Raw genomic sequence first — 13,753 nt, 5'->3', positions numbered from 1 at the left:
TTCGTAAACGTCAAGAGGAAAGTGTCGATTGTCGAAAAAACCACGCAAGTACTGTCTACGAGGATGGGAGGATGTGGATTTCACTGTTCCACTTTCTTTTCCAGGCTAATCCGCGCGACACGAAACTCATTGGAACTTCCGTCGGGTATTTCCAAACTGGAAACTTTGTTGATTATTTGCGGTAATATCAGCGATTATTACCTCATTACGATACCGAGTAGATCCCACACGAGGCCACCCCCATAAATCTAAGAGATTTTCGTTCGGGTTATTCTACGGTCGTTTCGAGTACGGTTTTCCCCAAAACGATGCTTACTTACACCTAGCTTCAAACAAAGAGAACCTACACCTCTGTTATCGTTCGTTACACAAATGGCCAGACGGTTCCGATAATAACGGACCATTGTCACGATACAATATACGTGCTCTCATAATCCGGCGGTTTCATTACTTTGGAAATAGCAACCGAACGAAACGAGGCACACCACGAATTGGGACTCGAACGACTCGCACGAGCATTTGTAAACGATAGTTTTAATCCTACGGCTTCTACAATAGAATTATATAATTTTACGTAATCGTTGGTCGACGATAAACGTTCAGTGGATGTCGTCACTTTTAGGTTCGCCAACGTTGCACAGTATCGTAAAACGACTACCTGTGCGCCACCTTACGAATCGGTTACCCTAATTGTTATAATTAAAATTGGACGAGTCATAGGATAGCAATTACGTTTCAACGAAAATGTTATTAGTCGCAAATGACAATTGTAAACGACAGTAAGTTTTGGCCGTTCCCGATGACCATAATCGACCGGGGAAACTCATCTTCCTCCTAATAGTTATCGACGAGGAAACAATTTTAGCAAAGTGTCGATGAACGAATGAATTTAAACAATTAATTTGACGCTGGGAAACAAAATGTCCGTCATCGATAACAATTACGTGCAACCATTTTCCTTCATTGATAATTGTTGTAACCGAATTACAGGTATTTCCCTGATCGATAGCTAATGCGAGTAATCGAAATCTATTTCCTTCGTTGGTAATGGTTATCAAAAGGACACTCGAGAGAAGGGAAACCACCGTTAGTAGTAATCGATTATTTTTAATTAAAAGAATATTGCTGGTGTTCCCAGTACAGCGAAGAATTTCTGTTGAGGCGGGCATGTGCCCATGCTAGCTGGGGAATACCTGTTCGAGATAAGGTCAGGAAAGCGTATTATCTCTGTATCGTTTACTTATAACCAATTTAACGATATACCTGCAACATTATCAGTAAGATTGCTGCTGCACTTTGAGCAGCTCGAAAGCAACGGATACGGTTCGGGTACATGGTAATTTCAATTCGAGTACATTTCGAGGTCAACAGTAACGGTTGACGTGCAAATTGCCACGCTTTTCTACTACTTGTTCGATCATTCTTTTGTTCAAGTTACAGAAATTACGGATACTTGGACTGCAGAAGGTCTGGGAAAAAATGACTCAAAGACGATGCAGAAGCATTTTAGTAGTTTTGACATTTCTGCTTCTTTATGGTTGGTCGAGAAATATGGTGGGTTCGAAGAAACCACAGGGGACCAAGACGGTAGCGTTCTTAATTGTAGGGTGTTTCCAATACAGGACTTGGATGGATCCTGTTGTCTAACGATAACAAGACCCACCATCCCACCAATAACTGAGCAACCCTGGGGGAATAAGAACATCTATCATATAGATCTTACGAAACTTTTTCAAACATACGAATCTGTGTTTTGCTTTACATTTGAAGAATGATTGACTAGAAAAACATGAAATTTAAGAGCGTGTCCTTCAGAGGACAGATTCGACGTAGGAAAATATCGAAACGAACCTAACTGGGATCCAATATGCACGGCCCTGTACCAAACAGCTGCTACCCCGCTGGGAAAAACCCATCCAACATCCGGTACCCGACAAGGGTATCGCTTTACAGTCCTCTTAAAACTGACTTACGAATATTACTATTTGTTTCATCGACCTTGCCCATAAAAGCCACGAGACCCGTTTCAAGGTGCGTCGATATAATACACCAACCGAATTATTTCGGCCTAGTCGTGTCAAAGATCCTCTGAGGCATCAAACGCGTATGTCAAACCCACGTGTCGAACGCGTACAGCTCTTACCTGTAGAACGACAAGTACAATAAGGAAATTGCGCGCATAGAGGACACAACGTAATCGAATATGTACCAATTAAGATACGGTAAAGTAAGATTAACCTTTCGAACAAACACATGACAAATCAAAATTAAATCTTGGCTTATTTGAAGAGTTGCTGCTTATGAATAACATAATAATCAATGTATCAGTTATAATCGATAAGTGAAAGATACGTTTTCAAATTGCTTTCACGAGTCAATTCACTCATTGAAAAAAATTGGAATTGTAAAAACATTTCTCAATGAATAGATAACGATTTAACTAACGAATAAACATCCTGAATAAATTACTATTTTACACGAAATTCTACTCGTGCCTGGAAGACATTAAAAAACTCGTAAACACCTAAAAGATTAAAGTAAGATTAGTGGTCCAGGCAATGGCCCAATTTACACAATCGAAACGCATGGCTTTATGTCAAATAGTTTCAAGGGCGAGACACTTGAAACGCTACACTCGAACTGTTTAAAAATACAATTCCTGCAAAAAGTTCCGTATAACCGAAGCTTCAATTTCACTTTGAATATTGAAGTAACTCGTAAACGGAATATTAAAAAAATAATCAAAATAGTCTCGCGAATATTCTAACTTTAATGGAAAATTTCATTAATCATCTTCGAGGTGAAGGCTTACCTGTCAATTATTGACGGCTTCGTGATCGAAACGAACAACATATTTAGTCAACAAACTGATTTCATCAATGCAACGTGAGTTGTTTATGTCGTTTTCTGTTATAAGGAAAACGTTCACGCAATAGTTATTTTGTGTACGAGATTGTGTGTATGTTGAACGTGAGGATCGTGACACGAGCGAATGTAGCGCAGAGCGTCGAGTCAAACGTAGCGCAGCGTGCACAGTCGGGCTTCGAACTGCTTGTAATCGACTACGCACCGTCGGACGGAATTTATGTTTGTTTGTTCGGGAAATACCAAATGTAACCGGGTATATATATATATATGTATATATATATGCGGTTTCACAATTTTTAAACAGGATTCTGGATAAGACATTATCAGGGGCTTACCTTTTCGCGTGAAAATGAAATTTGAAAGTCGCCTCTATGGCATCTAACGCGAAAAAGAAAAATGAAAATACATCGAAACTTTATTTTAGCAAAATACAAATGGAACACGTTATGTGCTATTATGTTCGAGTATTCCTTGCCTTATAAGCGGTTCGCATACAGCTCGTGGTAATAAATGATACGTATTTTTCTTCAGTAAAATAACTTGACCATCTTCGAGCTCTAGCTTTCCAAAGTCCATCACGCATTTCACCTGCAATCAGAAATGTTTTTACATGTTGAGATATTATTAAAGATGACGAAGAGTAATTGATTTTTATACCTCCACATAAGGAGTCTTAGGAGGCAACATATTTGCTGTTAGATTAAATCCTTGATCTTCACCCAAGGATCTCATGTATGTAGCCAAGGATTTATTATACGTTTGGAACCACTGAACTTCTGCATTTAGTAAATTAGAGTTTACTTCTGATGGCAAAATGCTTCCCAATTCCCAACGCAATTCTCTTAATTTTCGCATTCTGTTATATATATATGCCAAAACGCATCTTTTGTTTCTGGTTAGTGCTATGTGCCGAAGCTGAACCGATGGCAATAATGCCATATTGTCCTCGTTTCGAATGGCATTACTAAAATAAATGTTTTCTATTTGCCAGTCAATAATCTACATAAATATCTGTAACCATGTACAAACCTATCAGACATATTTGCATTGTAGAGCGAGTGCATCTCGTCCAGAACTTCCTTAACTAATACTTCCTAGGAATAAAACATATCTCAATCATTAATTCCAAAATAATGTTAACAAGATACTATGAAACATACATTGAATGGCTGTATATTGGTACATAAATCTAATTCTGTTACAAGCTTGAATGCTTTCCTTCCATACATTTTTTATAGTATTTCTCTACCCTCGTGGTACAGTGGTATACAAACATTAAAGTTACTTGGTTATGTTGTTTTATGAAATATATTTTATTATGTTTGTATAAGAAAATTATTTTCTTGCTCGAATTCCACAGAACTATAAACAATGAACGATCGGTATAACAATGATGAATATCTTGAAATTATGTGTTGCAGTACAATGTAAACAAATTATTTACAGTCGGAAATAGCGACATCTACATACGCAATCATTTCTCCTAGCGACATCTTAATAATTTTGATCAAGTGTTGCGTGGTGTTGCGATTGAAAACCAAGGATCGTACTTAGGTTATGATTTTAACGATGTATACCGCGTAAATATAAAACAAACATTTTATTTACGAAAATGTCGATGATACTTAGAAATGTTATCACAAAATTACAAATATATTCGCATCAAGCGGTTAGATTCTGTACAGCTGTCGCGAACGAACAAACTAGTCAAGCCATTACTCCGATCATCTCCAAGAGAAGCTACGAAGATGAAAATTTCTTTTTTCAAAAACCACGGCAAGTATGGTTAGAGAATTTAGATACAGTTGAAAGAAACAAATTGGGACTCGTCTTTCTGCATCCCGACGTTTATGGAGCTTCGCCACGCGTAGATATTATTCATCAGAATGTCGTGTGGCAAAGAAATTATCGTTTCGTGGTAATTACAAAGTTCTATTAATCAGGTTCAAAGATCATCGATTGTAAAATAACGATTATTAGCTATGAGAGATATAGAATACATTAATCAATGTTTATTTCAGTGCTATGCACATACAAAAACTCGTGCAGAAGTAAGGGGAGGTGGTAGGAAACCTTGGCCTCAGAAGGGACTGGGTCGTGCACGTCATGGAAGTATACGTTCGCCGTTATGGAAAGGCGGTGGTATTGCCCATGGTCCTCGAAGTCCTACCCCACATTTTTATATGCTTCCCTACTATACCCGTGTTGCGGGTCTCACAGCTACATTATCCGTGAAACTTGCTCAGGATGACTTACATATTGTTAAAGATTTAGAAATTCCATCGGATGAACCTTCTTATGTGAATGATTTAATTGAAGGTAGACATTGGGGTCCATCTGTACTTTTTGTTGATACCGAAGATATTATGCCTCCAAATATATCGGTAGCCACTGATACAATTAAACATGTTAATTTGATGCCTGTGTATGGTAAGTTTAGACCGAAGAAACTGCTATCGTTTTATCTATGTTGTATTCACGACTTACTTATATTCCAGGGCTAAATGTGTACAGTATGTTAAAACACAATACATTAGTACTGACCGAAAGAGCTGCACGTTTAATCGAAGACAAAATACTGTATCAATTGCACAGACCAGATTATAGGAAACTTTCTAAGAAGTTCAAAATAAGTCAGCAATAAAAATAAAAGAAGGAATTATACAAATATCCAATGTTTGTCAATTTATATTTATTTTTAACAGTAAACAGTTTTCTTTCTTATGGTAGTTAGAAAAAGGTGTCGATAAGATTTACTTTCCTTCCAACTATTCAATCCTATGAAATTCAAGTCCTAATTTTACAAAGGTTATTTTTTCTTTAGTATCGGCATGCTGGTCGATTTTTTGGGAATAGGCTGAAAGGTAAAATATGAGTTATAAACAAGAAAAAAAGCATTTGCTTGCATTTGTAGAAAGTTCTTACCATGGAGTGAGGATCGTAGCCTAACATTTTTTCGCGGATTGCCCATCTTAGACCCGCGTGTTTAGCTTCTCCAGGAAAGGATATCTGTTTCCATTCTTGCTGATACTTTTGATAAAGCGCAACTGGATCGGATTTTTTAATATTTGAACCTTTTTGAGCTTCCGGTTGTAATTTCCATGGTCTAATAACTGCAATAGCGAGTAGTAAAATTATTAATTTTTATATCGTATAGCAGAAAAGATATCGAGCTCTTACATGACTTGACTCCAGAGCGAGAGGTTTTTGTGGACAATATACTCTTTGTTTGACTGCTACCAATACGTTCATGCTCCAATATATTTGGAGCACTCATAGGACGAACAGATTGCAAAGTTGTTAGTTCCTCTTGATGTGCTATATTATTATTTTTTGTTTTTACTTTATATTTTCTTGTCGTATAAGAATCCTGTTGCGACAAGTCGGGATATTTTTTTCTACTTTCTAAGCAACCAGTACTATTTTCGTCATCGTATAATACACTAGCAGGTTTAACATGGGAATAGTCAGATGCTTTTGTGGATTTTGTTTTTGTAATATTTATTTTTTCTTTTGTATCTGTGTGACTAATTCCATAATTTGTTAACTCCTTATTTTCTTTATTGCGTTTTCTTACTTGTTTTAAGCACTTTACCTTCACCTTGACGAGAGGTTCGTTATTGTAAGAATTAGAAGTGTCTGTAGATATTGTATTCTCTGTAGATTGAAACTCTTTTTTCCGTTCCCTAAGAATTTCTTTGATATCATTTTTTTGTTTATCAATTATTTTCTGTTTAATTTGTTCCTTTCTCTGTTGCTTCTCGCGTTCCTTTATTTTCCTGTATAGCTTCAAATCTTTCAAAAATAATAGAAATTAGCATAGATGTTTAAAGTACTTAAATTACAACAATTACAAAATAAATAAAGGAAACATCGATTTCTCGTTACCTTTCATAAAACCTTTAAGTTGTTCGGCAGTTATTCCAACGAATCCCAGAGAATTCAGAAGAGCGAGAACCTCTCTTGGATCTTCGTTCATTATTGACAACGTAATATCGATTTGCAACAATATTGTACAACAATATAAACTATGACCGTTTGTTTTCGTACTTGTACTTACTATTTGAATACAATAGCTGATACAGTAACGTTCAAGTTAGTTGAAATCATGAATTACATACAATCGTATAGATGGCTGTCGTCTAGCGACGATTATATGAACTAGAATGATTTTTATATAAATGTTAAAGAAATAATTGAACACTTATCTATAAGATATAGAGTTGCGTATTTTCAGGGATCAGACTAATTAATAAAAATAAATGAAATTTATTTGAAAATGACCAATCGTGACTCGACACGGTCGTCATCTATCGGTGGAGATGTTAACCAAGAAGAGCGGCTGAAAAAATTCAAAGTATTAGCGAGAAGTATTTTTTTATAATCGATTATGGAACCAGAGAAGATTTATACTCGGCGAAATCTTGTACAAATTACGCATACTTTAAAAAAGTTTTTGTTAAATTCACGTTGGTGAATAGCTTTATTATATAAATTCGTTGCAGGTGTAGACGTGCATTCTTCGAACAGTATAATCCGGTGGCTGCGCAGAACCTCACACCTGCGCTTCATTTAAGTTTAACGAAGCATGATTAATTGTGCAACAGCCCGAATAGAGGTCTTGGTTGAAAATGTTGTCGATAACGTACACAGTTTTTCTACTACTCGCAGCAACAATATCGAATCCTTTTCCAGGTAAATTCCTCCAGTTAATTTCTCCAATTTCACGTGTCCTTTATAATCATTTCAGGCGCGCGTCCGATGTTGCTATAACGAGACAAAATCATTCGGAATATACACGTTAAACTGGCTTGATGCAGAGGGTGAACCACCGTACTATTTCCAACTCAATTACACTCGGAATATTCAAGTTTATAATTATCTCTCTTGATATTGCATGATTATTATTTTTTTTAGAAAGTAGAACTTGTTTTTGTAAAAAAGGATGAAGAGAAGAATATTTTTCCAGACACACAAGCCTCTAGGATCGACGCAATGAATATACCACTTGTGGTGCGTAATAGTACTGGACCCATTGATCTATCTTGCGTATACTACGTCGGATCAGAGGAGAATGGACTTGTAATAAAGTGGTACCATAATATGGATCAGATCTATCAATGGATCCCGCCAAGTAAATTTACACATAGTCGAACGTTTTAATACGAGTGAATTGTCATCGCTTAAATGAATTACAAAAATAAAAGAATTTAATCAAATAATTGACTACTGGTGTTGTACGTATATATAGTGCCGCCTCAGGACGCTGGAGTTATAAACGGATTCGTCGAGTATCCAGAGCAGGATCCCAATTCGAGATCCGTCATCCGTTTGAAAACGATCACCCTGGAAATGAGCGGAGAATACTCGTGCACGATCAGTACCTTCCAGGAGAGCGATACGATGAGGTCGAGAATGATCGTTTACGGTAATTTTATCAGCACTTTTAAGCACTTTTAAGCACTTTTTATTACGTTTGTTACGTTTTCGTTTCGACATATGTAGTATCGAAATTGCTGTGTACTTTCAGTACCGGAAACGGACGCGACCATCCACGTTTCCTCCTTCAACGAGACACATTTGAACCTGACGTGCGTGGCGAGCGGGGCACACCCGCGACCCATTCTAAAATTATATATAGAAGGCATCGAAATTGATGATTACTACGATGGAAACGAGGAAATAGAATTGTATAGGAAAGACATGTCGGTGAAACGTACGGCGTTTGTCAGTAATATTTTTGAACCAATAGTGCTGGACTGCGAGATTTCCATTCCGCACACGGATTACAAGAGGAGGGAGAGGATCGTTTATTATCCTGGTTCGAGTCGATCCTTTGAAATTCCATAACAAATTAAACAAACACACATTTAATTTCATCTAAAATCGAAAACTCTAGTAATAGTTTTCCATTATACTACCACCTGGTCGTTTGTGTATACCTATACATATAATTATTCTTTGTTTGTTTCAGTTCGATCTCTATCGCAAATCAGCACCGCGACAACACGTCACATAACGTCCCTAAGCATTCGCGCAATCATTATTATTTCCTGTACATTGATACTCCTATTAGCGTACTAACGTTAACGTTATAATAACGCGTAATCCTCTTTTCCTTTTTACCCCTTTTTATATTCAAATAGATTCTTTCGATCCCTTGTCACTTTTTCAACAAAGTTTATTCAAAGTATTTAGCGTGCTCGTCCCATAGTAATATGGTATTTCGACTCGGAAATTTCTGAATTTCTGAATATTATATCGAGGCAGAAAATGCGATTGCGTATGCGTTAAGGATGAAGAAGGCGACGGCGACGGCGACGGCGACGGCGACGACGACAGGGGAGGGGATCTCTATATCTTGAGGTAGCGGTCGTAGCGATCGGATTATCACTTGGTCTCCGACGTTCATCCGTGGAGGATTGGTGAGTTGATATCCTTACGATCAGTATTTCACGTTAAACGTTACGATATTTCCCTTAGACGTATATTACAGAGCGTACAAAGTTTATTCTATAAATTTAAAAAATTACACGCGTTTTATATTCTATCGCTTTTTTTCTCTTGTCTATTTTATTAGATTACTATAGTTTCTAAAATAGAGAATATGACAAGAAAAATATTAATTCATTTTAGCAAAAGATGTTTCTAATAAATACTTGGAATAATTTTATACACATTCTTGTTCAAGGAAACCTCTTACTGTACGCACACACTTGTTGCACTCAGCGGTGGATTACCATGAAGATGAATTGTATTTGCGTGATCCTGTTTCTTGCAAGTAAGCGATATCACTATTTTTTACGCGAAGCTGACAATGAGACGATGTTTTATAAAGGCTTGATTCGAAGACGTTATTATATGTATTCCCCGAAAAATATTCTTTTTCTATAGAAAAATTCATATAGAATGAAATCTAAACGAATGAAATTTCATTGAAATATTAATTAATTTATAGTTCAGAGTGAATATATCTTAATCAGTCAGTAAAAACAGGAATATTCTGATAATCACGATGCGGCTGTTGCATCAAAGGATTCTAAAACAGACGAGATCGTCAATCACACGATAATCTCTTCTTCAAGGAGATAATCCCATCAAACAGTGCATTATCTAAAGCAGCCGAGTATTCTATTCATCGTTGGTGTTCTTGTTATCTAATATATAGAATCTCGTCGGAGAGTACGATTAATTTGACCGTATTTTCTTTTTAATCGCAAAACCTCAACTTCAAAGTCAATGATTTTAAAGTTCATTCGATCGATAAATTTTAACGTACGTATATATATAGATCCATATGTCTGGAGAATCTCTAACACAGGGTGTTAGGTGAAAAATGTTAAAAGTTTATGAAAGTCTGATCGAGTTATGCATTACTTTGTGCGTCGTATAAATTCAGTAACTTGTAATTACTTGCTTAGCATTCATTTGAAAGTGTAGGAGTTCTGTTGCGGCGTCCATAAATGCATCTCTTTGGACTATGTAAATTGTATGAAAATAAGAGTGTAACTTGTGTGTTACAGTATGCGCGTTATGGACCTTTGGGGAAACTTTATCGTGCGACCAGTGCGGAAGGGAGTGCGCAAACATATGCGGTACTCGACAGTTTCGTGCTTGCTGTTTTAACAACATGAAGAAAAGGCAATACGATACCGGAATTAAATTGTGGACGAAACCACGCCGATATACGGTACAGCAATTCTACCCGGATTACGATGCGCAATAATTATTTAACAATAGCGCCGTAACCTGTGTGCTTCAATTTTATAAAATTGCACAGAATTCTTTTTACTTCTGTGTCGACGTGCTTTACTCAATTTCACGATGTTATCAAACTATATATACTCAGGGATAATTTATAATTTTACGATATTAATTACTATAAAAGTATTTAACATATTATTAATTTAATTATTAAATGTCTAACCGATTAAACACGCGAAATACTTTCCTGCTGAACTTCGTTAATTAATGGGAACCATTATAAATGTGCGATCGTTGATGGATTTACGTTTATTTCGTCAAAATAAAATACTTTATATAACGTATACATTTATTTTAAAGCGTTTCTTAGTCGATTTTTACACATAGTCAACATTTTTAAATGTTTACTATACATGCATGATAAGTTGAATTACACTATACATATGTTAACCAACGATGTATACGTTTGATCACTTTTTTAAATAAAATTGACTGATTTATTTCATCAGAACATGCATCCAATTTGTTTAGTTGTTTTTTACTTTTATTCCTAATCATGTTCCATTGTAGTTTATCCAAACCAGGGTATGACTCCTTGTTTAAAAGCTCCGTCAAGTCTCTCTTATTGTTAACATTGTCTATTGTTAATAATTTTCGTGCGTGCTTCTTTTTTGTCAATTTTTTTAGAGGTACCATAACATTCCGGTCTTGTCTTATACTTGTACCTACATCTTCTGTATCGTCAAAATAAATTTCCTTATTATCCTTATTTTGATGATTATCGTTATCATATGCTTCGGTATTTGGTTTGGTATGAATTAAGTTGTAAGCACGACGATCTATAACTTCTGCAAAATAACAAATGTGCTTAAATATATGACTACAATGAAACCTAATATTAAGCATTCAATTTTTATACCTCCTGTATCATCATTAGGAAATCCATTTTTCTTTTCATTCTTAGTTACAGTACTAACGTTTCCCTCCTGTTCGCGTGAAGTTATATTTTCAAGATCTGTTTCTTTACTATAATCATTCGCATCCAATGCTATGTCTTCCTCAGAGTCATATTCACGTAGAGTGATTAATTTAAACATTGTAGTTCCTAATCCATGATTGCTAGGGACACTATATAAATAAAAATTATTTAGCTATGAAAATTTATGATAGAATCAATTGTATTTGTAGTTTTTATACTTGCTTTGGTGTAGGCTCATCTATCCATGGTAATGCCAACCATTCGTCCAAGTTGCTCGGAGTTTCGTACTCTTTGGGAAGCCAGTTCAGTCCACAGGCTTTAAATAATTTTAAATACTCGTACAAGTCGTTGTACCAGGTACAAGTTCTTTTAATAAGATGCCTTGATAAAATCCTACAGAAAACTAAACATCTTACTAAATTATGAATAATTCATGAATTTTCATTAAATGATGGAAAAGTCACATACCATATTCTACAAATAACAGCATATGCAACAATAGCGATAGTCCATGCATGACCTAAACCTATTCTCTTTTTGAGGAAATGTGCAGCATGCTTTGAGGTTTCTTCTACACGTATCATGAGCTTTGCAAAGCCTTGAGTTCTCACCAAAACATATTGTACCATCTGTTTACTAGGTAATTTAACGTATTTATCGTCTGTATCGATATAGTTTCTTAAATTTTCATATTCCTTTTCGAGAGATATGGAAACATAATTGAGCAGAGCCCTGTTTACTTTAAACATCTCTTTAACACCTTTGTCGTTTCGAAATTTACTTTTCATACGATAAATCAACCTGCTTAAGATTGCTGCCTCCTTGTGCAACAATTCTTGAGAACTTAAATCCTTTATAGCTTTTTCTAAGACCGTTTGAAACTTTATTGAATCTAAAAATGGTAGAAAAAAAGCAACTATTACATTACAATACTTTCATCATAATCTTTTGGTAGGTGAAAAATAAATCAAAACATGCTTTACCAAACTTTTCACGTTTGATGTAGCAACTTGCATTTGGTGGACGTTCCAAATGCATGCGATTCCATACAGCTTCCATGCTGATTATTTATTTGAGATTTATTCGATTCCTAATGTAAACTATTTGCATGCCAAGGAAATCAAAACATAACCTTACTTTTCCCACGTGAATACATTCAAATGATATACATGTATATATATAGAACCGGATAGAATAATAATATTACTTTTGGAATTAGAATTGGATAGAATGAAGTATTTTACAATGGACAAACAAATATTGTACTGCTCAATTGAATAAATGGTCACGACTAAATTGCTATGCATCAACTTTATTCATCATCTATTATTCGAGCATATTCGAGTATCTATGTATATAAGTAAATATCAGATTCTACTGTCGCAATAAATTATCATTCCAGGAGAATCGGTAGGTCTGATAGGAACAGGTCGACATAGTACAGGTGAATTCGGTGGAGGACCAAGGGGAATTAATTTATTTATTCCGAAATACTTGAAACCACCCTGCACTATAGGACGATACATTAAATTTGTCCATGGCGTGGCACCCCACGGTGAATTTGCCGGCTGTATAAACCTTTAATAAGGAACTTGAACATTTTAGCAAACAGATGAGTGAATCGAGTCTGCTTACACAAACTCCTCACCTGACTGCCTTTATCCGTTTAATGGGGGGATAATACTCTTGGCAGGATTTATGTCGTTCTGTATTTAGTAGAGGCCAATTGCAAGTTGTTGTCGTGCAACTGGATCTATTTACGTGGCCTCGGGGGCAGAGGCTGCAGGGTTCTTTTTCCATTACGATTTGGGAAACGTTTACTTATTAATTTTCAATCTAATAATGTTCAAAATTGTATAGAAATAACAGGAAAATAGTATAACAGGGAAAAGTCAACCTACATGATTTAGAAAATGTGATCGTCTGTTTACTATACTATAATATATGTAAAAAATGTATATCCATATACACGTGTTTAAGATCGATTTTTCGAAATAATAATGATAATTTCAAATGTTTGTAAATATTATTATTTTTTTTTTTCAGTTGTATTTTCTATTTCATGTAAATCGCCACCTAGCGGTGAACAGGCCAAACTAATTTTCGGCGGTATTTTCGTTATCTTTTACCGACACAGTCGGTACATTACCACCATGTCGGTAAAAAAAAACACCAACTAAAATTGCGATAGTGGCGCCATCT

The 13,753-nt window shown here is 35.6% G+C and overlaps 5 protein-coding genes across 8 annotated transcripts; 2 read left to right on the top strand and 3 right to left on the bottom strand.

Annotated features, from left to right (window-relative positions):
* Positions 1-3,265: 3,265 nt before the first annotated feature.
* On the bottom strand, positions 3,266-4,397 carry LOC128877065 (DNA replication complex GINS protein PSF1-like). 2 transcript variants are annotated; one of them, XM_054124028.1, is made up of 5 exons: positions 4,313-4,397; positions 4,029-4,230; positions 3,898-3,962; positions 3,526-3,832; positions 3,266-3,456 (listed from the first exon to the last, which is right to left on the bottom strand). In XM_054124028.1, exons 2-5 carry the CDS (start codon positions 4,095-4,097, stop codon positions 3,313-3,315), a joined length of 585 nt encoding a protein of 194 aa, XP_053980003.1. In that variant the 5' UTR covers positions 4,098-4,230; positions 4,313-4,397; the 3' UTR covers positions 3,266-3,312. The 2 variants fall into 2 exon arrangements, with proteins under 2 accessions (XP_053980003.1, XP_053980002.1); XM_054124027.1 differs by lacking the exon at positions 4,313-4,397 and having other exon boundaries at positions 4,029-4,306.
* Positions 4,361-5,607, top strand: LOC128877063 (39S ribosomal protein L4, mitochondrial). The gene is made up of 3 exons (XM_054124024.1): positions 4,361-4,786; positions 4,890-5,298; positions 5,367-5,607. Exons 1-3 carry the CDS (start codon positions 4,481-4,483, stop codon positions 5,510-5,512), a joined length of 861 nt encoding a protein of 286 aa, XP_053979999.1. The 5' UTR covers positions 4,361-4,480; the 3' UTR covers positions 5,513-5,607.
* LOC128877062 (centriolar and ciliogenesis-associated protein HYLS1-like) lies at positions 5,539-6,983 on the bottom strand. The gene is made up of 4 exons (XM_054124023.1): positions 6,757-6,983; positions 6,049-6,663; positions 5,794-5,981; positions 5,539-5,725 (listed from the first exon to the last, which is right to left on the bottom strand). The coding sequence occupies exons 1-4, from the start codon at positions 6,845-6,847 to the stop codon at positions 5,678-5,680; spliced, it is 942 nt and encodes a 313-aa protein (XP_053979998.1). The 5' UTR covers positions 6,848-6,983; the 3' UTR covers positions 5,539-5,677.
* A 217-nt stretch (positions 6,984-7,200) lies between these two features.
* Positions 7,201-9,288, top strand: LOC128877064 (uncharacterized). Of its 2 annotated transcripts, none has more exons than XM_054124025.1 (5): positions 7,201-7,563; positions 7,838-8,002; positions 8,120-8,296; positions 8,399-8,689; positions 8,843-9,288. In XM_054124025.1, the coding sequence occupies exons 1-5, from the start codon at positions 7,500-7,502 to the stop codon at positions 8,950-8,952; spliced, it is 807 nt and encodes a 268-aa protein (XP_053980000.1). In that variant the 5' UTR covers positions 7,201-7,499; the 3' UTR covers positions 8,953-9,288. The 2 variants fall into 2 exon arrangements, with proteins under 2 accessions (XP_053980000.1, XP_053980001.1); XM_054124026.1 differs by having other exon boundaries at positions 7,547-7,563; positions 7,619-8,002.
* Positions 9,289-10,866: 1,578 nt separating this feature from the next.
* On the bottom strand, positions 10,867-12,905 carry LOC128877059 (uncharacterized). 2 transcript variants are annotated; one of them, XM_054124017.1, is made up of 5 exons: positions 12,535-12,905; positions 12,020-12,443; positions 11,774-11,944; positions 11,492-11,700; positions 10,867-11,420 (listed from the first exon to the last, which is right to left on the bottom strand). In XM_054124017.1, the coding sequence occupies exons 1-5, from the start codon at positions 12,608-12,610 to the stop codon at positions 11,008-11,010; spliced, it is 1,293 nt and encodes a 430-aa protein (XP_053979992.1). In that variant the 5' UTR covers positions 12,611-12,905; the 3' UTR covers positions 10,867-11,007. The 2 variants fall into 2 exon arrangements, with proteins under 2 accessions (XP_053979992.1, XP_053979993.1); XM_054124018.1 differs by having other exon boundaries at positions 12,540-12,905.
* Between the last annotated feature and the right edge of the window lie 848 nt (positions 12,906-13,753).

The sequence above is a fragment of the Hylaeus volcanicus genome, chromosome 5 (assembly GCF_026283585.1).
Source record: "Hylaeus volcanicus isolate JK05 chromosome 5, UHH_iyHylVolc1.0_haploid, whole genome shotgun sequence".
In the NCBI taxonomy this organism is placed as follows: Eukaryota; Metazoa; Arthropoda; class Insecta; order Hymenoptera; family Colletidae; genus Hylaeus; species Hylaeus volcanicus.
This window is presented reverse-complemented; position numbering and strand designations above follow the sequence as displayed.

Coding starts and splice junctions, on each gene's coding strand:
- LOC128877063 (XM_054124024.1), top strand. CDS start 4,481: ATGTCGATGATACTTAGAAATGTTATCACAAAATTACAAATATATTCG. Junction 4,787..4,889: donor AAAGAAATTATCGTTTCGTG/GTAATTACAAAG, acceptor TGTTTATTTCAG/TGCTATGCACATACAAAAAC. Junction 5,299..5,366: donor TAATTTGATGCCTGTGTATG/GTAAGTTTAGAC, acceptor CTTATATTCCAG/GGCTAAATGTGTACAGTATG.
- LOC128877065 (XM_054124028.1), bottom strand. CDS start 4,097: ATGTATGGAAGGAAAGCATTCAAGCTTGTAACAGAATTAGATTTATGT. Junction 3,833..3,897: donor AATGCAAATATGTCTGATAG/GTTTGTACATGG, acceptor CATTTATTTTAG/TAATGCCATTCGAAACGAGG. Junction 3,457..3,525: donor CTAAGACTCCTTATGTGGAG/GTATAAAAATCA, acceptor TTCTGATTGCAG/GTGAAATGCGTGATGGACTT.
- LOC128877062 (XM_054124023.1), bottom strand. CDS start 6,847: ATGAACGAAGATCCAAGAGAGGTTCTCGCTCTTCTGAATTCTCTGGGA. Junction 6,664..6,756: donor ACTTAAAGGTTTTATGAAAG/GTAACGAGAAAT, acceptor TATTTTTGAAAG/ATTTGAAGCTATACAGGAAA. Junction 5,726..5,793: donor GCTACGATCCTCACTCCATG/GTAAGAACTTTC, acceptor TTTACCTTTCAG/CCTATTCCCAAAAAATCGAC.
- LOC128877064 (XM_054124025.1), top strand. CDS start 7,500: ATGTTGTCGATAACGTACACAGTTTTTCTACTACTCGCAGCAACAATA. Junction 8,297..8,398: donor GTCGAGAATGATCGTTTACG/GTAATTTTATCA, acceptor GTGTACTTTCAG/TACCGGAAACGGACGCGACC. Junction 8,690..8,842: donor GAGGATCGTTTATTATCCTG/GTTCGAGTCGAT, acceptor TGTTTGTTTCAG/TTCGATCTCTATCGCAAATC.
- LOC128877059 (XM_054124017.1), bottom strand. CDS start 12,610: ATGGAAGCTGTATGGAATCGCATGCATTTGGAACGTCCACCAAATGCA. Junction 12,444..12,534: donor CATCAAACGTGAAAAGTTTG/GTAAAGCATGTT, acceptor TACCATTTTTAG/ATTCAATAAAGTTTCAAACG. Junction 11,421..11,491: donor TCCTAATGATGATACAGGAG/GTATAAAAATTG, acceptor GTTATTTTGCAG/AAGTTATAGATCGTCGTGCT.